General features: G+C 40.7%; 2 protein-coding genes across 7 annotated transcripts in view; one reads left to right on the forward strand and one right to left on the reverse strand.

Moving 5' to 3' along the window:
* The window catches only part of LOC311444867 (protein mono-ADP-ribosyltransferase PARP12-like), a 17,054-nt gene extending 9,868 nt beyond the window's left edge, over positions 1-7,186 (reverse strand). The window contains exons 1-7 of the mRNA XM_084536279.1: positions 6,691-7,186; positions 5,740-5,875; positions 4,394-4,688; positions 3,383-3,481; positions 2,239-2,362; positions 738-933; positions 12-132 (exon numbers count right to left, since the gene is read on the reverse strand). Coding sequence (XP_084392405.1) covers positions 12-132; positions 738-933; positions 2,239-2,362; positions 3,383-3,481; positions 4,394-4,688; positions 5,740-5,875; positions 6,691-7,031 — 1,312 coding nt within the window. The 5' untranslated portion in view covers positions 7,032-7,186. The remainder of the gene's footprint in view (positions 1-11; positions 133-737; positions 934-2,238; positions 2,363-3,382; positions 3,482-4,393; positions 4,689-5,739; positions 5,876-6,690) is intronic.
* A 2,500-nt stretch (positions 7,187-9,686) lies between these two features.
* Positions 9,687-21,790, forward strand: part of SPIC (Spi-C transcription factor) — a 28,698-nt gene continuing 16,594 nt past the window's right edge. For 5 of the 6 annotated variants that reach the window (XM_084511889.1, XM_084511885.1, XM_084511890.1 and 2 more), the window contains exon 1: positions 9,688-9,830. The gene's annotated coding sequence lies outside the window, so the exon portion shown is untranslated. Of the gene's footprint in view, positions 9,831-21,790 lie in introns of all 6 variants that reach the window. The other variant, XM_084511887.1, reaches the window with a different exon arrangement.

Genomic DNA, 21,790 nt, shown 5'->3' on the forward strand with positions numbered 1-21,790 from the left:
ATGGAACATACCTCCAAAATTGAGTTCATATTCATGTTTTCCGGCTTTGAAGTGCAGCTTTGGAGTACTTTTGGCTATATAAGCTTTCTCCAGATCATCACTGTTAACAGTGGCAGCTGCATGATCATCATCCTGTCAGGCCAAAACCAAAAGAAACAAAGAGATTCTCCTGGTCTGTTTTATACAAGCAAGTTCAAAACCCAACAACTGTCATAAGGTGGTTGCAGTCTGCACCAGACTTTATGTGTGACAGTAGCTCTTATGCAAAAAAGCATCTATTAAGCAGTTGAAAACTGTGGAAACTGCCTCATGACAAAGCAAGGAGTGTTATGAAGCCTGAAGTTACACGGCAAAGAGTTGGCAGTGACCACTGTTACTGATACTGCAGATTCACCAACAGAGCTGAGCAAAGACACAGAGTGCTACTGCAACCTCAGAAAAGGAAGTTTTAGTTTGGAGCAGTGAAAAGAATGTATTAATGTGATCCTATCTGACATGACTCACTGAAGAATTATCTGTTAATAATGACTATGACTCACCAGTGACTATGACTCACTCTATCTGAACCAGTCAAATACACAGGGAAGCATCTCGTTAGACCTTTAAAACCCACCTGTGAAGTGAGTGTGAGAGGGAGGGGGTGACAAAAGAGAGGATATAAACAAACACTGTGCACTACTCAGTAATTCTGCATTCTTAGTATAGAGCTAAGATTCTCCCCAGCTCTCCACACTTACTTTCTTTCCATACTCCTTCCACACACCATATTCATCTTTCCAATACCAGATCCATTCTGTTGTAAGAATGAAGTGAGGGGGTCTGGTCACAGAGGAGGCTGTAGAAAGACGTCTAACCTTTCCAAAGCCACAGTACATATTCGGAAATGAGATGCAGGACAAGCCATAGCCACTTTCAGTAACCACGTTACTAGATCTGTTAAGAAAAAAAAATGTTTGTGAAGCTTTTCACATAGTTTCAGAAGCCTGCCACAAAACTTCAAATTAAGTCAACATCACTCAAGAGCAGAATACAAACTTGTTGTTTCCACAACAATACCAGTTCTGTCTTGTGTTTGTACATATTTTTTCCTCTTCAGGTATACAAGGTATTCTACCAATTCCACGGTGGGGATAGGGATAGGGTGGGTAAAGGGTAGAAAAAATCCCATGCTACTTTCCCATCCTCCACATCAAGAGGTGAAAGAGAACATTACTTCTAATCATGGGGTCAAACTGTATAGACAAGTTCAACCAAAGACGGATTTTCAAAACTACATGTGACAAATCATCATTCATCTAAGGTTTTCCTTAGTGAGGAGTAAGATTTCCTATGGCATCAGCATTAGGAACTATTTATCCACTTTTTCAGAGTGAGAAATACTAGAGTCAGATCATTCCCATAAAATAATTGAGGCAGGTTGTCCCTGGCCAGCAGCCAGGTACCCACAGAATGGCTTGCTCACTCCCCCTTCTCTTACCTTCCCTCTTCATTAGGACAGAGGGGAGAAAAGAGGAAGAGCAAACACAAGAAAACTTATGGGTCAAGGTAAAGGAAGCTTATGAAGTAAAGAGAAGAAGGGGAACATAATAAATAACTAATGATTTTTAAAAAATCAAAGAAAAGCAAATTGCTTCCCACCTTCCACAGACAGACTGCGCAGCAAGCCTCTGAACAGCAGCCGCCTTGGAAACCCCCAAACTCAATCCCTCTTCTTCTAGCCCTGTTCTTATGGCTGAGCATGACATTATTGGGAAAGAATATTCCTTTGGCCAGTTCAGGTCAGATGTCGTAGCCACGTCCTCTCCCACTTTCCTGCCCACTCCAGCCCAACTCATTTGTGAGGGCTGAGAGGGACAAACAGAGAAAACCTTGACTCTGTGCAATCACTGCTCAGCAAGAACTAAAACACTCGTCTATCAGGAGTGTAGTTTTAGTTACTAACCCAAAACACAGTTCTGTATGAGCTGCTAAGAAGAAAGTTTTAACTCCATCCCAGTCAGACCACATGTGGTAATCCAAGGGGTCCTATACAGACTTTGAGCATGAATAAATCACAATGGATCAGATCTCCAGCAACAGCAGATCAATGAAGCCAGGTCAGCAGAAGAATGCCAAACAAGGCTAGTTCTGTAATGACTGCAATAGAATTGCAGCAATTTATAGCCACTGAGGACCTGGTCCAATATTGCACGTCCAGAGGGCAAACTCCAAATGCTATTAAATCTTGTAAGTTTATACCTGATGTTTTTGGGGTCACAATATTCTTTTTCTATTTCTTCCATATTCTTGAAGTCCTTCCAGGTATTACCATCAAAGACCTGCCATCTATATGGCAAGTGAAAATGAGTTCTGGTACACTTGTCTATGGAAGTAAAATGAAAAATAAGACATGCGTTACTTTTAAAGTCTTTGAGGAAGACTCCCACATTTGAGGCACACACGTATACCTAGCTGGTGAAAGAATCAAATGCACAGCTATGGCAAGTGCTCACCTATGGAATCATTACAAGCAGTAGTTCAGAATTTTTCAGCATGATCAAGAAAAACTTGACCCAACTTTGTACGATTAACTACCCAGTCCCACAGAGATATTACTAAAAAAAACAGTGTTCAGTTTCAGGTTAGCAGATAGCTCGTTTAAAGACATCAGAAAGTCAATAGGCTTAAGAGTGCAGTAACTATTCCACTAGCAACAGAAACAGTGGTTGCAGTATCAGTATCGCAGGAAATCACTCAACGAGTCAATATGCAGTCATTCCTCAATAGCACTGAAGAACAAATCACCAGTACACATATGCATGAACTTTAAGTTAGCTTTCATGGTAGAGCAACTGGCAACATAACGACAGAAAGTCAAGATGACTGCGCCACAGTTCGTATGAGAAGATGTGCAATACCTCAGAGCTATCACAAGTCAAGAACATCAAAAAGGAAAAGGATGACAAAAGGAGATCTCAACAAAAAAAGTCACACAGCGGCATTTTTCTGGACAAGTCAGAACATTTTCAAAGGGATACCAAGCTCAGACAGATGCAACAGAAGAATGCTGGACAAAACAAGGGAAAATGCAGAATTCAGAGTGTCTTTTGTAGTTATTTGGCAACAGGACGCCCATCTTTCAGCAATCCCTTAGGTGAACCCAGCTAAAGCAGCCAATCTCCAACACAGGACAGTATTAGACATTTCAGAGCAAGACAAAACAACTCTTTTGTGTGGTACATCGGGTCAGTCAAACGTTTTCTTACCAGCACTCAGCATTACGATGCAATTTAACTAAATATAAGCATAAGCTTCAAAGTTTCCCTTTTCTGTGGAAAACGTCTATCACTTTCAGTTTCTCAGAAAATGCAAACAGACTGGACTTGCTACAGTCACAACCTACCTTTAAAACCACAGCTTTTGTACAGATGATACAAACAGATCTGTTCTGATTCATCATTATTTGTAGATGAAGACTCCTGGCTAGAGCTGTGTTTTCTCTCTAGAGGGGGAAATTATAAGCCTTATTAATACACTTTGTTTCAGTAAGTCGTCTTACAAGTGTAGCTATAAAGATGTCTTTGATAACCTCATATGCACAGGAGTCCTATCCCTTATCCACCCTTCCTAAATTTGTCTTTCTTATAGCTGCTGAATTCCTCACATGCAGTTGCTAGCAGTCACCACAAAATAAGAATAGAATCCAGTGCCTCTGCATTTTACGATGGACTTATCTGTGCATTCCATGCAGTTGTTCAACATAGGCAGCTACAAAATTCAAAGTCTCATAATGTGATACTTTGTAAATCAAAGCACACCTAAAGAAATAATAACTGCAGGGAGAATAGCAGAGATGAACATACACACACATGGATTCTCCATTCTGTTATCCATTTTTTTCCAGTTAAATTATAGTAACTGACAATTCTAAGGAACTTCAAAAGAAAAGAGCAAACAAAATATTGTATCTCTGAGAAGCATTTAGGATACTGCTCTGTGAGTTCTTGTGCTAGGCAATGGCTATTTAAAAGAAAAAAAAAAATGAGAAAATAGTTTATAATCACACAAATGCGACTTCTATTCTCAAATGGTTCTCTACCCTTGTTAATGCGTTTTCATGAAGAACACATCAAATATCTCCCGATCTCCAGGTTGCAGTTATGGATTTCTAACCCCCATTTTAAATTTATTTATTTTTTAACAAAAAATCCAAGGACTATATTTCTCAGGCAACCATGCCTTGAAATCCACTCCACTTGAATTTAAGACAAGTCGCTGCCAATGACTTGGGTGCAAGGTCCATCCTAAAAGATACATCAGGACGCGGAATTCAATTTCCTCTTTCTTAATGGCATCTGTGTGAATATTCACTATGGTGACTCTTCTGGTGCTTTCAAAAGATTATATGATTTACCTTTGCATGGTGAAGACTTGTTATCTTCTATGTCATACACACTTCCGTTGTTATTTTGTATGGCATACATATTCCTATAAATGGAGGGCAGTTTCTGAATAATGTCTGGGCTTATTCCCTGTCTCTTCAGTTTCTTGTAACTTTCTGACTTTAACAAGTCATGGGATCTCTTGCAGCTGCTGCCAAATCTGCACTGTCCCCGCAAAAAGTACTGGCAAGCATGCAGCTTGGTGCAGGTCTCTTTAAAAGTACAAGATCCATAAGGTCCATCACCTTTGTTGTAATGCAAGCAGACCTTGAGTAAGGAAAAAAAAAAAAAAAAAAAAAAAAAAGAACTTAAAGATTCAAGTATAACATGCACATATATTCAGACTGTTTGAATTCAATAAATTTTACATTTGCATTTAGAAGACATACAAGTTTTTCTTCTTGTTTTCCAAGTGATTACTTGATAATTTTTTCCTTTTCCCTGCTAATGTCCAGAAAGATCTTTCACCAGAAAACAGCCGTGTCGTTGACATTCTCAAGCAAAGAGTATTTTGCTCTGTATCATATAAGTGTAGGACAGCAGATTTTATTCTGTCACTACCCTAACTCTCCAGTTTTCTAGTTTAGGAATAGTGAAATTTTTCAACCCAAATTTGGTGGTAAGCAGTCCTGAGTCTGGCTGGCATAGAGTTAACTTCCATGTTCCAGTTTCTTCACAGCAGCCTGTATGCTGCTCTGTTTTGGATCCGAGACCAAAACACTGCTGATAACATACCAGCGTTCATCAGTAGCAGAACACTGCTTGCACAGCCAAGAGTTTGTCTTCCCCCCACACTTCAGGAAGGCTGTGGATGGGAAAGAAGCTGGGAAAGGACAAAGCTGGAATAGCTGACCAAAAGTGGCCAAAGGAATGGCCCATACCTTACAACATAAAGCAATAGAAACAGAGGGACTGAGGGGTGTCCTCTTACAAGGTGCTTGTTGCTTGGAGACTGGCTGGGCATTGCTCTGCTTGTGAGCAGGGGTGAACATGCAACACTTCATCTCTTCCTCTCTTTCCTCCACTTACTAAGCTGCCTTTAGCCAGACCCTCACTCATGTTTTTCCACTTTTGTTACTTCGACTTTCTCGAAACTGTCCTGCAGGGAGCAGGGGAAAGGGGAGGGAGCAAGCGGCTGAGTGACTGCTCAGCTGCCAACCAGGGACACCCTCCTGTGTAAGAGAACAGGAGATTTAAAGTATTACATTTGGATTATGCTAACTAAACTGATGCCTAACATCTCCAGCTAACATCAAACCTCTTCCACTTTGTGAGGGTCACCGAAACAGGCATACGGAACCATCACACCACTGCTCACCTCAGGAAGGAGGGAGGGATCGTTTTGAAGCAGAAGCTGACGAAGTTCATTACTGCTAAAATTCTCAAATCCATAACGTTTTAAAACACGGTGATTGTGGTCAGTGTAGAAGTCGTGAACAAACTTGCATTCCTTCCTACACGTTAAGAAAGCCAAGTGCAAAATGAATGTAACGTACTGGCACAATTGCGCTACCCCATCTATATTACACTAAACAACTTTAAAGGCACATCAGATTAGTTAGTTCCAGAAAAAAAAACGGCAGCACTGCCTTCTAAAGTAATTACGTGATTTGCACAGCAGACTACGAAATTACCCTGAGGGTAATTACCACGCTACTTCTGATTTACAGCTGTTACAGCATTACCGCTGCCTGACAATATCGGCAAGCTTGACCTGTGCACAGGGAAACCCCGAGAAGCCAGGCAGTGTTCGCTCCTGCTCATCCCAGGGCATCCCTGCTCAGCTTTGTGGGGTCCCAGCGCATCCCTGCTCAGCACTGTGGGCACGAAGCAGAGCGCTCGGGTTTGTTGGAGGTGCCAGCCTCTGCGGGGCAGAGGTTAAACAGCGCTTTCGCCCTAGCCCTACAGGGAAGTGGCAGAGGCTCCAGATAGGACGGTGGGCTGGAAAGGAAGTGTTGCAACCCAAACAAGTCTGAAACCTCTCCTGCCTGCCTTGAAAAAGACAAAACAAGAGCACTTCAAGTACCTCGGCCGGCAGGGAAATGCAAGGAAGGGTTTTACCGAGGCCTCTCCCTGCTGGGAGGGCACAGCTAGCGCAGGGCCCCTCTCATCTCACTCAGGGACCCCCGGCCGGGCCCAAACCCCCGACCACCCCCGCCCAACGCAGCTGCACGCCCAGGGCTTGTGAAAAACAAAAACACCACACTTTTATCCTCAAAACGCCTCTCCCCGCAGCCCCCCCCCCCCCCCCGGCACCCCGCTGCCTCACCTGGCCTGCTGGTTGCGGCAGAGCCCCTTCAGGTGGTACTTGCAGAGGTGCAGCCGCCCGCAGCGCCCCTGGCAGCCCGCGCCGTGCTCCGGGCACAGGCGCAGGGCGCTGGTGGCCACCACCACCACCACCTCCTCCTCCTCCGTGTCCGCCGCCTCCTCGGCGGGCCGCCGCAGCAGGGTGAAGCGCTCCGTGTCCCGCAGCACCGGCTCCAGCAGCTCGGCCCTGGGCCGGCCCGGCAGCTGCTGCCGGAGCTCGCTCAGCTCCAGGCTGCCGCCGCTGGCGCACAGCACCCGCAGCGCCTGGGCGGACAACGCCATGGCTGGGGACAGCAGAGGCATCACCCCCGGTCCCGGTCCCGGTCCCAGTTTTGGTTCTGGTCCCGGTCCCGGTCCCAATCGGCCTGGCCGGCCTCGAGCGGCTCTTCCCCGGGCCGCTCCACCCCGCCCGAGGAAACGAAAACGAAAGCGGAGCGCGGCCGTGCCCGCCCCGGGGCCGGCTTCCCCGTGCCGCCTGACGGGGTGGGGGTGCGCCCTGCGCCGCCCTCCTGCCGCCGGGCCTGGGGAGCCGTCCCTCAAAAAGGGGTGGCAGGTGTGGGGTGAGAGCCCCAGGAGGCCTCAAACAACTCTCCCTGCCCGCTCTGGTCGCAGAAAGAAAGGCTGGCCTGTGAGGTCGACCGCCATTAGGCGCCAGGAAAGCCTCTCAGCAAGGTTTCTGACCTGTGCCAGGTTTCTAAGGATGCTTTGCGAGGGGCAGCCTCGTGCTGCACTCAGTTAAAAGCTCAGCCCTGGCCACGCTGGTTAGCAATGCCCCTGCCCTGGCTGCACTGCTGGCAGAACCGCCTGATAAGCAGGGTCACCTCATCCTTCTAAACTGCAGCCACAGCTCCGGAGTGTGGCTCACCTCCAGGAGCTCACAAACTCTGGAGTGTGGGAGCATGTCTTCGTTTTTTAACGTGCTTTCCTCGTTGGGTTGTTTGGGCACTTCTTCACCCTTTTTCAGAGGAGTGCTTTAAGCGATGCTGAAAAAACGGTACGAAACACCACTCTTTAAGCCGGAGTGCCGGCAGCAGGCACAGGCACTGACAAAACTGATAGCACATCACATCAAACAAGCGTCCCGCCTACTTCCTGCTTCTGCCATTCAGGTTCTGCTGCGTGCAAGGTTCATCTGGCTGCCTTTCCCCTTGTTTCTTCTTATTTCCTGCTTCCCCTGTGAGACCAGGAAGGGAGCGACAAAATGAGAAGCTACACGAGTACATCAAACAGAACAACAGCCATGCTCTGCCACTTAGAGGCTCATATAGATCTGTAGCCTGCTGCTGACGAAGGATGTCACCAGATGCCTAGCAGGCAATGTGAGAGGCTGTAGAGTCACTGCCCTTCAGCCCTCCCTCCCAGCCTCGGCTGATTAAATTTCCTGAACCACAGAAAAGCGCTATGCACTTTCTTGATTCAATTTCTGATTTTGTAGCTACTTATATCCCCCTTTGTCGTCTCTTTTCCAAACTGAAAAGAGTTTGAATCTATTTTAACTATTCTTGGCATAGAAGTCATCCCATAGCTTGGGCTGTCTTTGTCCTCCTTTGTTTGTTTCCTAACACAGTCTCTCCTTAAGGGGAGGACCTGCAGATGATATGCAAGATGTGAGTGCATCAAATGTCCACAGTAGCTTTTTAGTGGTTTTTTTTTTTTTTTTTTTTTTTTTTTTTTTTTCCTTTCATCTATTGCTTTCCTAGTAATCCCTGTTATTTGATTTTATTGATTGCTTTTGAATAGGGAGTGTCGTGGTTCATTTGGAACTCTTAAATATACAGGGACCTCTGTACCCTGTCAATGAATTTTTATTTTATGAGCTCATTAGGAAAGAAGACAAACAAACATGGCAAACAAGGGCTCAGTCACCTTTTGTCCTAAGGGCACTCTAAAAGACTTGTCTAAAATGTGAATTTACTATGTCATCACTCCATTAATTCATGAAGTTTCTTGCTCACAGATTCTCTAATTCATAACTAACTCATAACTTGCACGCCTATGAGCAAAATAGTTACCTAGCTGGCGGCAAGAGGGCTCGTGCCTTCTCTGTCACCAGGAAGCACAAAAGCCTCAGCAGCTTGGCTGCTGTTGTTGGATCCATCTCAAAAGCTTTTCAGGGAAGCTGATATATTTATACTATCCAGCTTGGAAGTGAATAGAATAGAATAGAATAGGATAGGATAGAATAGAATAGAATAGAATAGAATAGAATAGAATAGAATAGAATAGAATAGAATAGAATAGAATAGAATAGAATAGAATAGAATAGAATAGAATAGAATAGAATAGAATAGTTCCCATTGGAAGGGACCTCCGAAGATCATGAAGTCCACATCAAGTCTACAAAGACCATCAAATCCATTTGGTCTATGCCATTTCTATAAGTTAGTGGATACTGAAGAAACCTCTCCATGGTTAATATGTAAGAATTCAGGGGATGATGGCTGCAGGAGACAGCAAGCTGCAGGGGATGACAGCTGCATAATGACCAACGTGTTGCTCAACTCTGACCAAATGGCTCCACAAATGGCCAGGCCTTAGTGTGAGCTGTGTGTTAGGCCAAAACCTGAGCAGTTAGTGAGCAAACTGCCACATCAGAGCTGGTGTTTTCACAGAATTATGCCACTATCCATAGATCTCATTTCTGACTGGTAATAGGTCAGAAGCCATTCTGTCACCGAATAGCCAGACCTATAATTCTGTCAGTTTTCCCAGGAGAAAAAGTTGAACTAGAAGAGCAGCCAGTGACTGATGCAGAAGAAAGATTTGCAGATCTTCTTTTGAATTTAAGTACCTTCCCATCCCCAAACGCATACCCAAAATAAATCATAGCTTTTTCCTTCTCACATGAGTTTCTTTAGTTTGTTTTGTGGCATGTTCCTCAGGAAGAAAAAAAGTACCTCTTTGATTTGATACAACTTCCCCACCTATGAATTATATATAAGCAAAATTGTATATTCTCCTTCAGAAGGATTTTCTGCTAATGAAAAAGTCACTTTTCATTTGTAAAATTAAATATCTCCAATGTAAGAATGGATTTCATGAGGCCTCAGGGGCACATATGGCAAGTGGCTTCTCTTCACCTCCCAAATACGCTAATTAAAGGTAAGGCTGGAACTGTTTTGTTAAATGCCATTGTAACGTAATTGCTTATGAGCTATTCTACCTACCGTTTATGACTGCTTTGTGCATTGGCCCTGTAATAAGCTCCCTTTAAGCAGTTCCTATGGTTTCAGAACAGCTGCTGGACCTGCACATGGATTTTTAATAGCTGTGGGACTTCAGGTATAGAAGTTTCAGTGAGCCACCTCTGCTAACATATGCTGTATTGTATGCTATTGTGCTATGAAAACTTCACCCTAGAAATTTTCAAATGTCAATCATTACATTAATATCTTTATTTTTAGTAACAGTTGAAGGATAATTGTGTTATTTTGAATTGCAACATCATTTCATAATCTTGCATGTGTTGGTCTTCAAAATGGAGTAATGTAATGACTTTTCAATGAATTTGAGCACAAACCTTTAAAAAATCCCTAGTTTAATAGTAGGTGGTGCAAACCACTTCCCACCCCATCCTTCTGTTTTAGCCTTTCCCCTACCTGGCATGGAGAAGCTTCTAGCTTTGGGTTGTATGCATTGGATGGAGACATCATACTGAGCCTTCCTTATATTTCTGTAGAAGTTGTAATTACACAGGTAAGGAAAATGAGCAGGAAAAGGTAGATTTTGGACTTAGTTGGGAGCTAGAATGTTTGTAGGTGGAACACCACCTTCTGGTCTGTACAGCTGCACTGCTGACTGGGGACTTAGAAGTTTGGAAGAGCAGTATGTTCCTTTGACAATGGTTTTGATCACTTCTCAACCTACATTTAAACACGTGTTCAGAGGGCTAATCCTTTCTCCAGTGATGGTCTGACAGCACGGTTACTTTTAAACACTTGGCTAAACTTTTGTTAATGTTGTGTGCAACTGATCCATTCATTCTGGCTTGTATTTTTTGTATACTATTTCTACGCATTACACTAATTTCTTCACTTATCACTTGCATTTCTGAAATGTGGATTAATTGACAAGATCTCTGTATGACAACCTTCCAATTACAATCCCAGGAATTTCCCAGAGGCACACTAAACTGAAAACCAACCAACCAGCAGATGACACATACCCACAACTCCAAAGCAAGAAGCAAGAACTCGGTTCTGGTGCAGTACATGATTAACACCAGAGAGTGGGGCTGTTGGCTGTCCCAGAGATCTTGCATCCTTCGCAGAAAGCAGGATAAATCCTCGTTTTCTATAGTTGCCTGAGGACTGAGATTGTTTTCATCATCTAACCGTATAGACCGGGTGGGATATATAACACCCATTTTTTAAATCAAACTGTTTATTTAATAATAATGAAATGAATGAACTGTAATAAAATAAATAAATCATAAGTATAGTTTAGTCTAATGGTACATGCCAGAATTTGCATTTTTTACAGATTACATTTTTGCGTAAATACTTCATAAGTGGCCTTGCTTCTGAAGAGAAAAATAATTTTGGACTGAAAACTCACAGTTCAGTTAGTGATATATTTAGTGACTCTTGTTTGTCATTGGCACAGCTCTAGTTTTATTCTGTTGAAGCATTAGTTTCTAGGTGCAGGTGTAAATGTCTGTTTATTGTGCCAGCCATAGGCTTTTATTCTTCTCAGCAGTATAGCTTTAAAAGGGTGTTGTTTTCATACAGACCCATTGCCTTTTACACTGGTTTCCTCCATCATACAGAAACTACATCTTCTAGACACTTTTTTCCTCTGCAGATCACCTGTGTCCCCTACTTTATTCTTCTAAGGGCTGTCAGGCACTCTTCTACTAGGTCTGGTCCCAAACTTACAGGAGTTTATGTGGGCAGGAATCTCTTCATTACTTTTGATACCACAATTATCATTCCTCTGGTGGCTGTTTCACTAATCCGCTATTTCATGAGGCTCGCTCTTGTTGGAAGAGCAATACAGAGCCCTTTCAGCTCACATGTAAATACATCCCTGAAATTTGCAGTGTGTTTGCTGGAACCAAGTCTCTGAAGCACATCTTTCTCCCAGAACTTCTTAATTAAGGGCTAATACTATATTTTTAATACAATATGGATCCTCTAATAAGCAGTTAGTGAGCAACATCCTGAGCAGCAGGATTTTGATTTACCCCTGGAAAGGCTGTGTGAATGGGAGTATATATGTCGGCCACAGATATACAGAATGTCCTTAACAAGTGGCTCTGCATGGCTTTGTCCAAATTTCTTCCCATGACCCTTTTTACAACTGTGAAAGTTTCTTAGACCGCAAAGGCACTCCTATAAAGACCAGGGAGGCTGTCATGATCATGAGGGGAAAAAAACAGCAACCCATTGATTTTACCTTCGTTTTTATTTTTCTCATTCTCTTCATTTAAAATTAAAAATAGATAGATAGATAGATAGATAGATAGATAGATAAATAGATAGAAAGAAAACAAGGTGAAACTTGTGTGGCATGGGAACCAACCAAAACAAAAATTTTATTGAAATAGGTACAAGTAGAGATGCCCGCAGTTTAGAAGCCTTTTCTTGTCTCAGAACAGTTTTGCCTTCATTTGTCAATCATCCAGAAAAAAATGACTGTCCTAATATACATATATGGCTGCTAATTCCTCCTTTAACCCTTCCACTTTGAGATAGGAATGGCTTCCCTGTTGACAACAAGTGAATAGGAATCCTGTTTTCTTTAATGTGTCACCAAACCACTTATCTACGTATCACAGATATTTGCTTAACATAAATTCATTCAAATTATCCGTTCCAACAGTTCAAACTGTTCTTTTAAAAGCTTCCTAACTTTTCAGAGTTTTTTTGTGATTAAAAAAAAAAAAAAAACAATTTGTCTGGAACCAGAACAATTACTGAAGCCCATGTCAGTTTTCATTTTGCACTGCAGTCAGCAACAATGCAAAAGCTGGCCTGACTGTATGGTGCTTCAACATATGTTAGACAAAATATGAAATTCCATTGATAAGAACCTAACCTCTGATGTCTCCACCAGTGGTAAGAAGAGATGTGTTTATTACAAGAAGAGATGTGTTTATGACAATGTGTAGCACGTACAAATTAAAAGTCTGAACATACTAGTTCAAAGCAAACAAGCAAACAAACAACCTTGCTATTTTTTGTTTATACTATTGGCATTTTAATGACAGTAATAATGGTACGTGTTCATCAAACCAGTTTGGAGCACAGGACAGAAGGGATTACTTGGATCAGCAAGTCTATTTCCTCACAGTCACATGAACTTCATTTTTTAGATATCCAGTTCAGAAAAGTCCACAGCATAATCAGCAGGTTCCTTGAGTCCCAGAAAGCTCTTCTTTAGCACTTTCCAACAAACTTAAGGCATGTACCCTCTGAACACACCCAGGAAAAAGAAGGATCATTACAACTATGGAAGGGGCCAATAGATTTCAGAAGGAGTATGTCTATTTTTCAAAGCCTTTGAAGATAGCAGTCAGCTACAAATTTGAAATGAAATTTGCAAGCGAATCTAAAACAAAACCGAAAACCAACCAAACAAAAAACCACCACAACAAAAACCTACCTTTGCAAGAAATAAGAAATGTGTGGCTTTATTTTCCAGTTGCTATACCCTACTTTCAACTGAAGCTTCTTTACTTCAGTGTGAACTTTCTGAAGTTTTCCTGTGCCTTCTTCCTTTATGGGTCCATTTACTCCTCTGTGTGCTCATCAGCTAAATTCAGTTATTCATGTGGTGTGTCACACAGCACCTGGAATGTCACAGGGAAATGATTCAGAGATCAGTAGAAGCTACTTACGGTGGCAGGGGATAAACATAAGAACCAAAAGACCTCATCAAAAAGAAAAACAAAAAACCACCCTGTGCTTTCCAGAGCTTCTTGCAGTAGTATAGTAAGGTATAAAACTAACCTATTCATACAGTACTTAACAGCTATCTAGAATCCCAGCTAAAATAGATGCTTGGTAAAAGGAGGCCTAAATTACACAGAATATTTATGCATTTAATTGTAACTACATTTGTGAAATTAGAATGTATTCAGACATATTAATCAGATACAGGACATACAGCCAAAGAGTACTTCCATTAAGATCAAAGGCAATATACTCTATAATGTAGTTTATTACTAGTATTGACAAAAACATAATTTCAAAGACTCCTTCATTTCAATTCTTTGGTCAATGACCCAAAAGAGAGGCGTTTTGGCCAGGTACTCATTACAACTGGCAAGATACACTGGCTAATTGAGATTCTCTTCTGTTGATCTGTGCAAGGCAAATCTTCTACATTGGCATAGAAAAAAGGGTGTTTATCAGCTCAATTGCTGTTGGCCTTGTTTTCCTTCTTGCCACACAGCTCTGTCTGTATCAAACTATTTATTGAGCTATCTACCTATGCAGTGCCTTCTAATTTCTGTATAAAAATACTTTCCATGTATTTTTGTGTAATGAATGCATTCACTTCTTCAAAAGTTTTAAAATAAAGCTGGTATGTCTGCTGAAATGTAGGATGTGGAATTACTGCTTTTCTTCTGTGAGAATGGTGCTACCGTATGTTACCAAGTTTCACCTTCTATAAAAAAAAAAAAAAAAAAAAAAAAAAAAGAGGAACTTATTTATAATAAATATTATGCTGAGTCAAATAAGTCTTCTAAAAGCAGATTTACAATTATTTTCTAGCATTCTCGTAAGAATTCTGTACTTAGAGATTGTTTATCATAGGGTTGATAACATTTTCTTCAGCTTATTTTCCTTTCTTTTGGTTCCTTTGACCTTGAACTTTGGTTCAAAGTTATTACTGGTCAATGTCATCTTCACAAAGAAAAAATTTTTGATCAGTCTTTGTACCTTGAAATAGCAAAGAAAAACCTCTTCAAAAGGCAACTTGTGGTATTTATTATCAGTAATGTTTAATACTTAACTGTTGGCAAATAGGACTGAGTAAGAGGCCTTTCAAGAATACATCAGTCTTTAAAAAGGAAAATAAGAGTATAGTCTAAAGCAGGAAACTGGTAAAACACAACCTTCTTGTCTGTGCATACAATTTTGAAACTACTTTGAAAGGATTTGTGATTACAAATCAAGTACTCAAAAGTTAGTTACAATATGGCAAAATTTGGTTGAGTGGTACAGTTTCAATTTGCCCCCTATATACATGTGTTAAGATAGTATCTGGACTGCATCACCCCCTGTTCCTGCTACAAGACCTTTGCTGTGCATGCATGGGTTAGTGCCTCTTTAATGACTGACTACCCAGTGGGATTTCATTACTAATCGCATCCGCATACATAGCTTGCTGCATGCTGTCATATGTTGTTTTCAAGAGAGCACTGCTAACCTCTTTATGGACTTTTTTTTATGCTCCTCCCATTACAGCACACGAATGCTACATAAGCACAAAAACATTTATGTTCATAAGAGCTTTGAGTTGTGAAGACAATCTTATTGTCCCTGCATTATATGTGTGAAACAAAGGCACAAAGAGATTAAATTAGGGAATGCTCATTTTTTGTATTTGATATGAGATACCTAAGAACTCTTGTTTTAGAGAGTTCAGCATTTGTGGGCAGTTTATGGGCTTGGCTGGTGCTCAGTGACAGCAGTTGCAGCTGGTACTACTCAGCATTTCTGCAAATCTGTACCGAGGTCTCAAGTCAGATATCCAGAAAATGAGGAACACACAGCAAGTGACCACCTGTGAAAGTTTGTTCAAAGGGACTTGCCTAGCATCATTTGGGAACTCTGTGGTAAAGACAGGGTCAGAACCCACTTCTCCAGGGCAGCATTCAGCTGCATTAACTTTGAGACCATCCTCTCTCTTCCTTAATCACTAGAGAATTTATAACTTCTGCAACAGATGCAGAAGCATTTCTACAGATGACAGTCTTGTTTACCCAGTTCAGCATTAGAGTAAGATTTATTATTTACGCCATGCACAGAAAAAAAGTAGGGTCCTTGAAAGGAAAATGTTCAAATATGCACCCAGGGAAGAGGGAAGGGACATGATTATGTTTTGATTTTGGCCTTTTCTCTCAGGATAGTGCTTCTGCAGAGCCGCGATGAAATCTTGGGCTCCGCTGTAGTCTTGATAGTTTGGGACTGGGAAAAGGACTTTTGCCCTTCCTCCTCCATTCCTCAAGCTCGACCCCTCCTGCCCTTATATTTTACAGATCAGTCTTGCCTGGCCCATGTCTTTGGCTCCTAGTCTTCTTGCATCCCTCAACCTAAGGCTTCTTGGCTCAGACTTTTCACTCCCAGTCCTACTCTCTTAATCCAGGCCCCAAAAAATTGGTTCAAATTCTCTTCTTTAAGTCTACTTGCTGAATTTGTTCCAAGCCTCTCTTCTCAAGTCGCAGTGAAATCTCTTTCTGGCACCTCTTCCCATCACTCCAGTGAGTTCACTGGAGTTCAGGGCCCGTGTCTGTGCAATCACCTTCCATCTGCTGTGACTGCTAGCTCCTAGTCTTATCTACCAGCATCTTCTGCTTTTCTAATTACCAGTCACAATTTACCTCTTATACAGCCCCTGGCATCCTGTGTAGCTGGTACAGCTTCCTCCTAGATGAGCCCATCCTTCCTTCAGCACAGCCTGTGTTCCAGTCAGTTACTTGTCCCATGAAATTGCAGTGCTGTCCAGGTGACGGGAGAAGAAAAAGCTGATTTGAAAGAGCGCAGAAAAGAGTTAGAGATCATCCCTTATGTTGTTGTAACTGCCTGACACAGGATGCAGTAAAACTTGATCTCTCAGGCTGTGCATATGAAATATGTAATTTTTCTGTTGTGCCTAATTTATCTGAGTAGGCTCTATATTCCCTGACTCTAAAAGTTATTCAAGACTCCAACATATATTTTGCACAAATAATGTTAAGAGCTTGGCTTGAAATGACAAAAGTAATTTCTCAAAGTCACAGGTCAAAAATACTATTTGATTTGAAGAGTCATGTGGCACAGTGTTTTGTGGTTTTCCTTGCTGCATTGTGTTAAAAATGTAACTTGCAGGCTGCCTTCTCTGGGATCTTACATGTATTTATTCCTTCAAGATGTCTGACATCGTTTGGGGGATCTAATAAAATACCAGGGATTACCTCTTACTATGTAGTAATCTGGAGCTCAACTTTTTTTGGATGTGTTAAGCACATACTTAGTTTTAAGGCAAAATGTGCTTCTAATTAGACATGAGTTTAAAATTACATCTGAATTTTTTCTAGAGCTGGATCCCTAGCTCAGAAAATCTATGGAGTGATCTTTAAAGAGGTAACTTCTAATTAAACCTCTCCTGTCTTTATTCTGGGTTCTTGTATATGACTGAACTCAGTAGTTAGCCTCCCAACAGCTTAATAACACTTTCACAGGAGGCAACCAGAAGCCTTAATTTGTAAAGCCACAATTCCAGTTTTCAATCTGCTTCATGCTTTTTGATGTTTCTTTTGTACCTATCATATACATCCTAGAAAACTTAACTGAGCTAGACTTGCTGAGACCGTATTGTACGGCGTACCCCTGTGTGGGCTGGGGGAATTCCATGGAAGACATTTACAGCATATATGTGAGGCTAAGGTGTGGCATAGCTACCAAGACTCTTCGTTCATTGTTGAATTCATTGATAATTCAACAGGCATTTTGCCTTCTATTTTAGGTCTCTCACAAAGAAATTCGATTTTAAAATGTTTATTTGGATCTTTGGGCTTCTTTGGCTGTTGTGTGGATGTAGCTATCAAGCCATTCCTAATTTTTTATTTTACCTGATCTCTTTTTCTCTTATATTTCATTTTTCTAACCCTTTACACAATGGAACATAGAAAAGAAAAAATAAATAAAATAGACCCACCTCTCAGACAAGTTAGTTGTTGGATTTTACTACTTCTTTTACCCCAAAAGAAACTGAAAAGAGTATGGCCAAGTAGAAGCCATGACAAAAAGACAGTCTAATTTGAAATGTAAACCCATAAACCACTGCTTCAGAAAATTCCCATTCAGAAAAAGGTTCCGAGACAGGAAACAATATTACCAGCATGTCTCCTACCCTACCTTCAAGGTACAGGTTTTCTTTAACATCAGATTGTAAAAATCCCCAAGGCCTAAGTGCTTCTTCAGCACTTCCCTGGTAATATAGGAAGTATTTATTTGCTAGTCATAACATTTTATGCCCATACAAATGTTTGTATCATCAAAGCATAAAAACCCATTATTTGGACAGCTTGTTTTTATGGTCATCTTCAGAGCATAGTAATGAGAGGAATTCTATTTCTGAAGAGCTTCCTTTACCACCCTGCAGTTCCTTAAAATGAGTTTCTCTTATCTAGAATTCTGACATAAATCTGACTTCATTCTACCCCTTCAATAGAAACAGAAAACAGAATGTGCTGGGCTTTTTTTTTTTTTTTTTTTTTTTTTGGCAATGTGACAATTATAATACCAATAATAGCTTTAAATAGTTCTTGTGTGTTAATTACTTTTATTCAGTGCTTTTGACTGTAAGGTCAGATGTGTTTTCATGTCTCCAACTGAACTCTATCAATAGATTACCTCTCTTAACTATTTATAAATATCCTCCTCGTAACCATACACCTTCCTTTGTTTCAGATTAATGGTTTTTAAGTCTCTACTACTATATTTTTTTCTTCTCAGCCCTCTGTACTCTGTAGGAAATAGATGTCCACCTTCCTGGTGGGACTTAATCTGTCCCTGAAAAAGGCCATTTTGTCAGAGGCTCAAACTGCTATGCTTCTGATTTATTTATTTATTTTATATATATATATCTAGCATATATATTATACATATATATACATACATATACACTCATATATATACACGCATTTTCTTAACTTTGTGGAACTGGTCATAGAGTATGGTACTAATTCACATGAGAAAGATGTCAAAATGTGGTCCTACATTGTAAAAGCCTAATAATGAAAATATTGGCATGTTCACCTCGTGGTACATCTGCCTGTGAGGGGCTGTTGGCCTTCCTATTGCACATTGCACAATTTGGAACAGGCTATCAGGTTACCTTATTTTTAATTATTTAAGATAAAACTGACCTTCATCAAAAATATCTGGAGGAAAGTTCTTATGAAGCATTTCATCTTTTGGTTGAAAGCCCAAACTGATTTCTCTTTTAAGTTTTCAGGAGGTGAGTGCCAACATACAGTTTTTATTTTTGGTTCCTTCTGATGAATTTGCACATTTTCTATGAAAATTTGAATAATGCAGAAAACTCAGATTTCTTAAAAATGTTTTTCTCTTATTTAAATTGAAATGTATTGCTTTTGTATAGTCTCCATACTTTTTCTACCTATTTTGAAGTTACAAGGGGAATAAATACATTTTGTAGGCTTTATACTAGTATCCTGACATGTTGAATTTAAGATAAAGATCAGCTAGTACTCTTATAACAAATAAAAATGTATACTTATAATGAAAAAAAATGGTATTTTCATTAATATGACAATCATTATTTCTACTCTCTTGCACTACACACTCGGGAATCCCAGGCTGACTCTCTTCTATTGCTTTCTGTTATAGGTGTATTTTCCTAAGGCTGGTAATTTCCAGAGGATTTAAATATACTTTAGAGCTTGCTTGATAATATATGTTGATTCTTCCTCTTGTACAGCAACAACAGATGTGGCGCCTCAAGAAATGCTTAAGTGGTCTGTCTGCTTGAACCTGGTATATGTCTTGTCCACTAATAACGTTAAAATGGCATTACATTTATACTGTCTGCTTCTACATAGGTCTGCTATAGGCCTTTTTATTTATTTATTTATTTATTCGTTTCATCTGCACAGACTTTCTAGGACCTTCTTTTCCTTACTGACACATCTTTCTTTAAATCTCTGTCCTTATTTTGTTACAAATATTCTGTTTTGTGGTAGCTGTCATTGTTGCATTCAAAACTTAGGTGCGGGTACTTCAAGGTCAACCTATTCTGAGGCATACATGATAACTATCAATGATTATTCTGCTTTTTTTTTTTTTTATGTGAATGTTAAAATAAGAAACTCATGGAAGCAAATCCACAAGGAGGTCTGTGTGCAATCGACTGCTGGAAGCTCGATCTCCATGCTTTTCCTCTTCTTATGCTCTACCTTAGGCATCTAGTAGGCGCTACAGAGACAGGATACTGAGCCAGGTGGACTTTTGGTTTGACCTAGTGCAGCCTCTCTCTCTTCTTAAGCCTTGTTCTTTGATATTGTCTCTGCTACCTCACAGCTTGTGGAGCATATTTTGCTTCTCTTTTTTTTTGAACTGTAAAATGTGTCCCACCAACAATCCCAAATTCTTGCTCTACAGCCAGAAACCTTACTATTACATACTTATATGGGTTTTCTTAGAAAGAATGTGTCTATTCTGAGAATATGTCTTTTTGTCAAATCATCACCAACTCAGACTTGTTTCCAGGCTCTACCTGGATGTATTATCATTAGGAAATAGTTTTGTACTGTTACCCCAACTGAGCTAAAAAGCGCTGTTCTGCAGTTGCCTGACTCTGTGAGCATTTAATTGCATCAACACCTCTCCACTTGCTTTTCAGGTTCTGTAGATGATTAGATCTCTGAATGTAACACAAAAATGCTGCAAATGTCACTACGTGCAGACATCCTAGCATTCCCCAAAGACTCGCAGCTTAAAAAGTTTGATTATACCTCTATATTTAATAGCCTTGAGTAAATTTTGCTCTTTTATTTTTTAAAAAAATATTATTTCTTAGTTTCTGCAACATCCTGTAGATAACTTGCCTTCTGTACATTAACCTTTTTTTTTGTGTGTGTGTGTGAAGTAATGTAGCCTTTGCTGGTTGGGTACTTGCCTCCTGTGGTGTTCCTTACTGCCCCTTCCAATACAATGATTATATTCTTATTCTTTATTCATATCTCTACATTAATACCAATTCTATAGGTTTTTGTCATTCCATCTCTATTTTTTTTCCCAATCTGAATAAGCAGTGTGGCTTTTATGAGTAGTAATGGCCCAGTCTGACAAAATCAGTGCCTTCCTTCTTCCTTACACTGCCCAGGATCCAGGCACCATATTTCTGCCTGAGGTCCCCTGCATGGCTCAGGCTGGCTGCTGCTTCTGGATCACTCCTAGTCCTAATGAACAGACCTTTCACCTCAAGCAATTTTAGATGTTTCATTTTTAAATGAGAGCTGCCTAGTTTTAGCATTGTAGTTTAATGGTGAGAACACTTGTTATGGAAATAAGAGATTTGGAAACAGTCCTTTGAATGGCTAACAGACTTGGATGTCCCACCCTGAAGGTGAAGAAGTGCTGTAGCCCTGATCTAACATGCAGGCCTACTGCTTCGGGCATTCTCCTGAATGATGGGGAATGTGAGGTTGAGCTCCTGAAACCGAGAAGGGAACCAGACCCACATCACCATTGTCCGTGGCATTGCTGCAAACATTCAGCCAGACTGTATGTAACACATTTGACTTGTATACTACTGCCATATCCCCCAGCAGGGTTTTAAAAGGAAGGAAGGGACTGGGATTTCAGCCATGGTTTCTCATGTTTCTTACTAGCTAGCTAAAGTACTTTTATTTCCTGTATGGTGCTGCGCCTGCTGGTTTGGAGCTTACAAAACTGTCTCTAAAAGCTTCAGAGAAGGCCTAAGAAGAGCAACATACTGCATACTGAAGACAAGGCACCAAAACCATATGTATTTCAGTGCCTAACTTGTAATGTCTGCTTTTTATTGATTCGGCTGTAAGTCTAAGAAGTCTAAGCAGTCTAAGCAGAATCAGAGAATCATAGAATATCCCGAGTTGGAAGGGACCCATAAGGATTGTCAAGTCCAACTCCTGGCACCACACAGGTCTACCCAATAATTCAGACCGTATGACTAAGAGCACAGTCAAAATGCTTCTTAAACTCCAACAGGCTTGGTGCCATGACTATGTAAAGCGTAAAGGCAGTGTTTCTAAGTTTTGATATGGATGCAGATGCTACAGTAATTATTACATTTCTGTCGTGTCTCTTCAGCTTTTCCAAAATAGACAAAAATGCTTCCTTCCA

Source organism: Aythya ferina (genome assembly GCF_964211825.1).
Source record: "Aythya ferina genome assembly, chromosome: 1".
Lineage (NCBI taxonomy): Eukaryota > Metazoa > Chordata > Aves > Anseriformes > Anatidae > Aythya > Aythya ferina.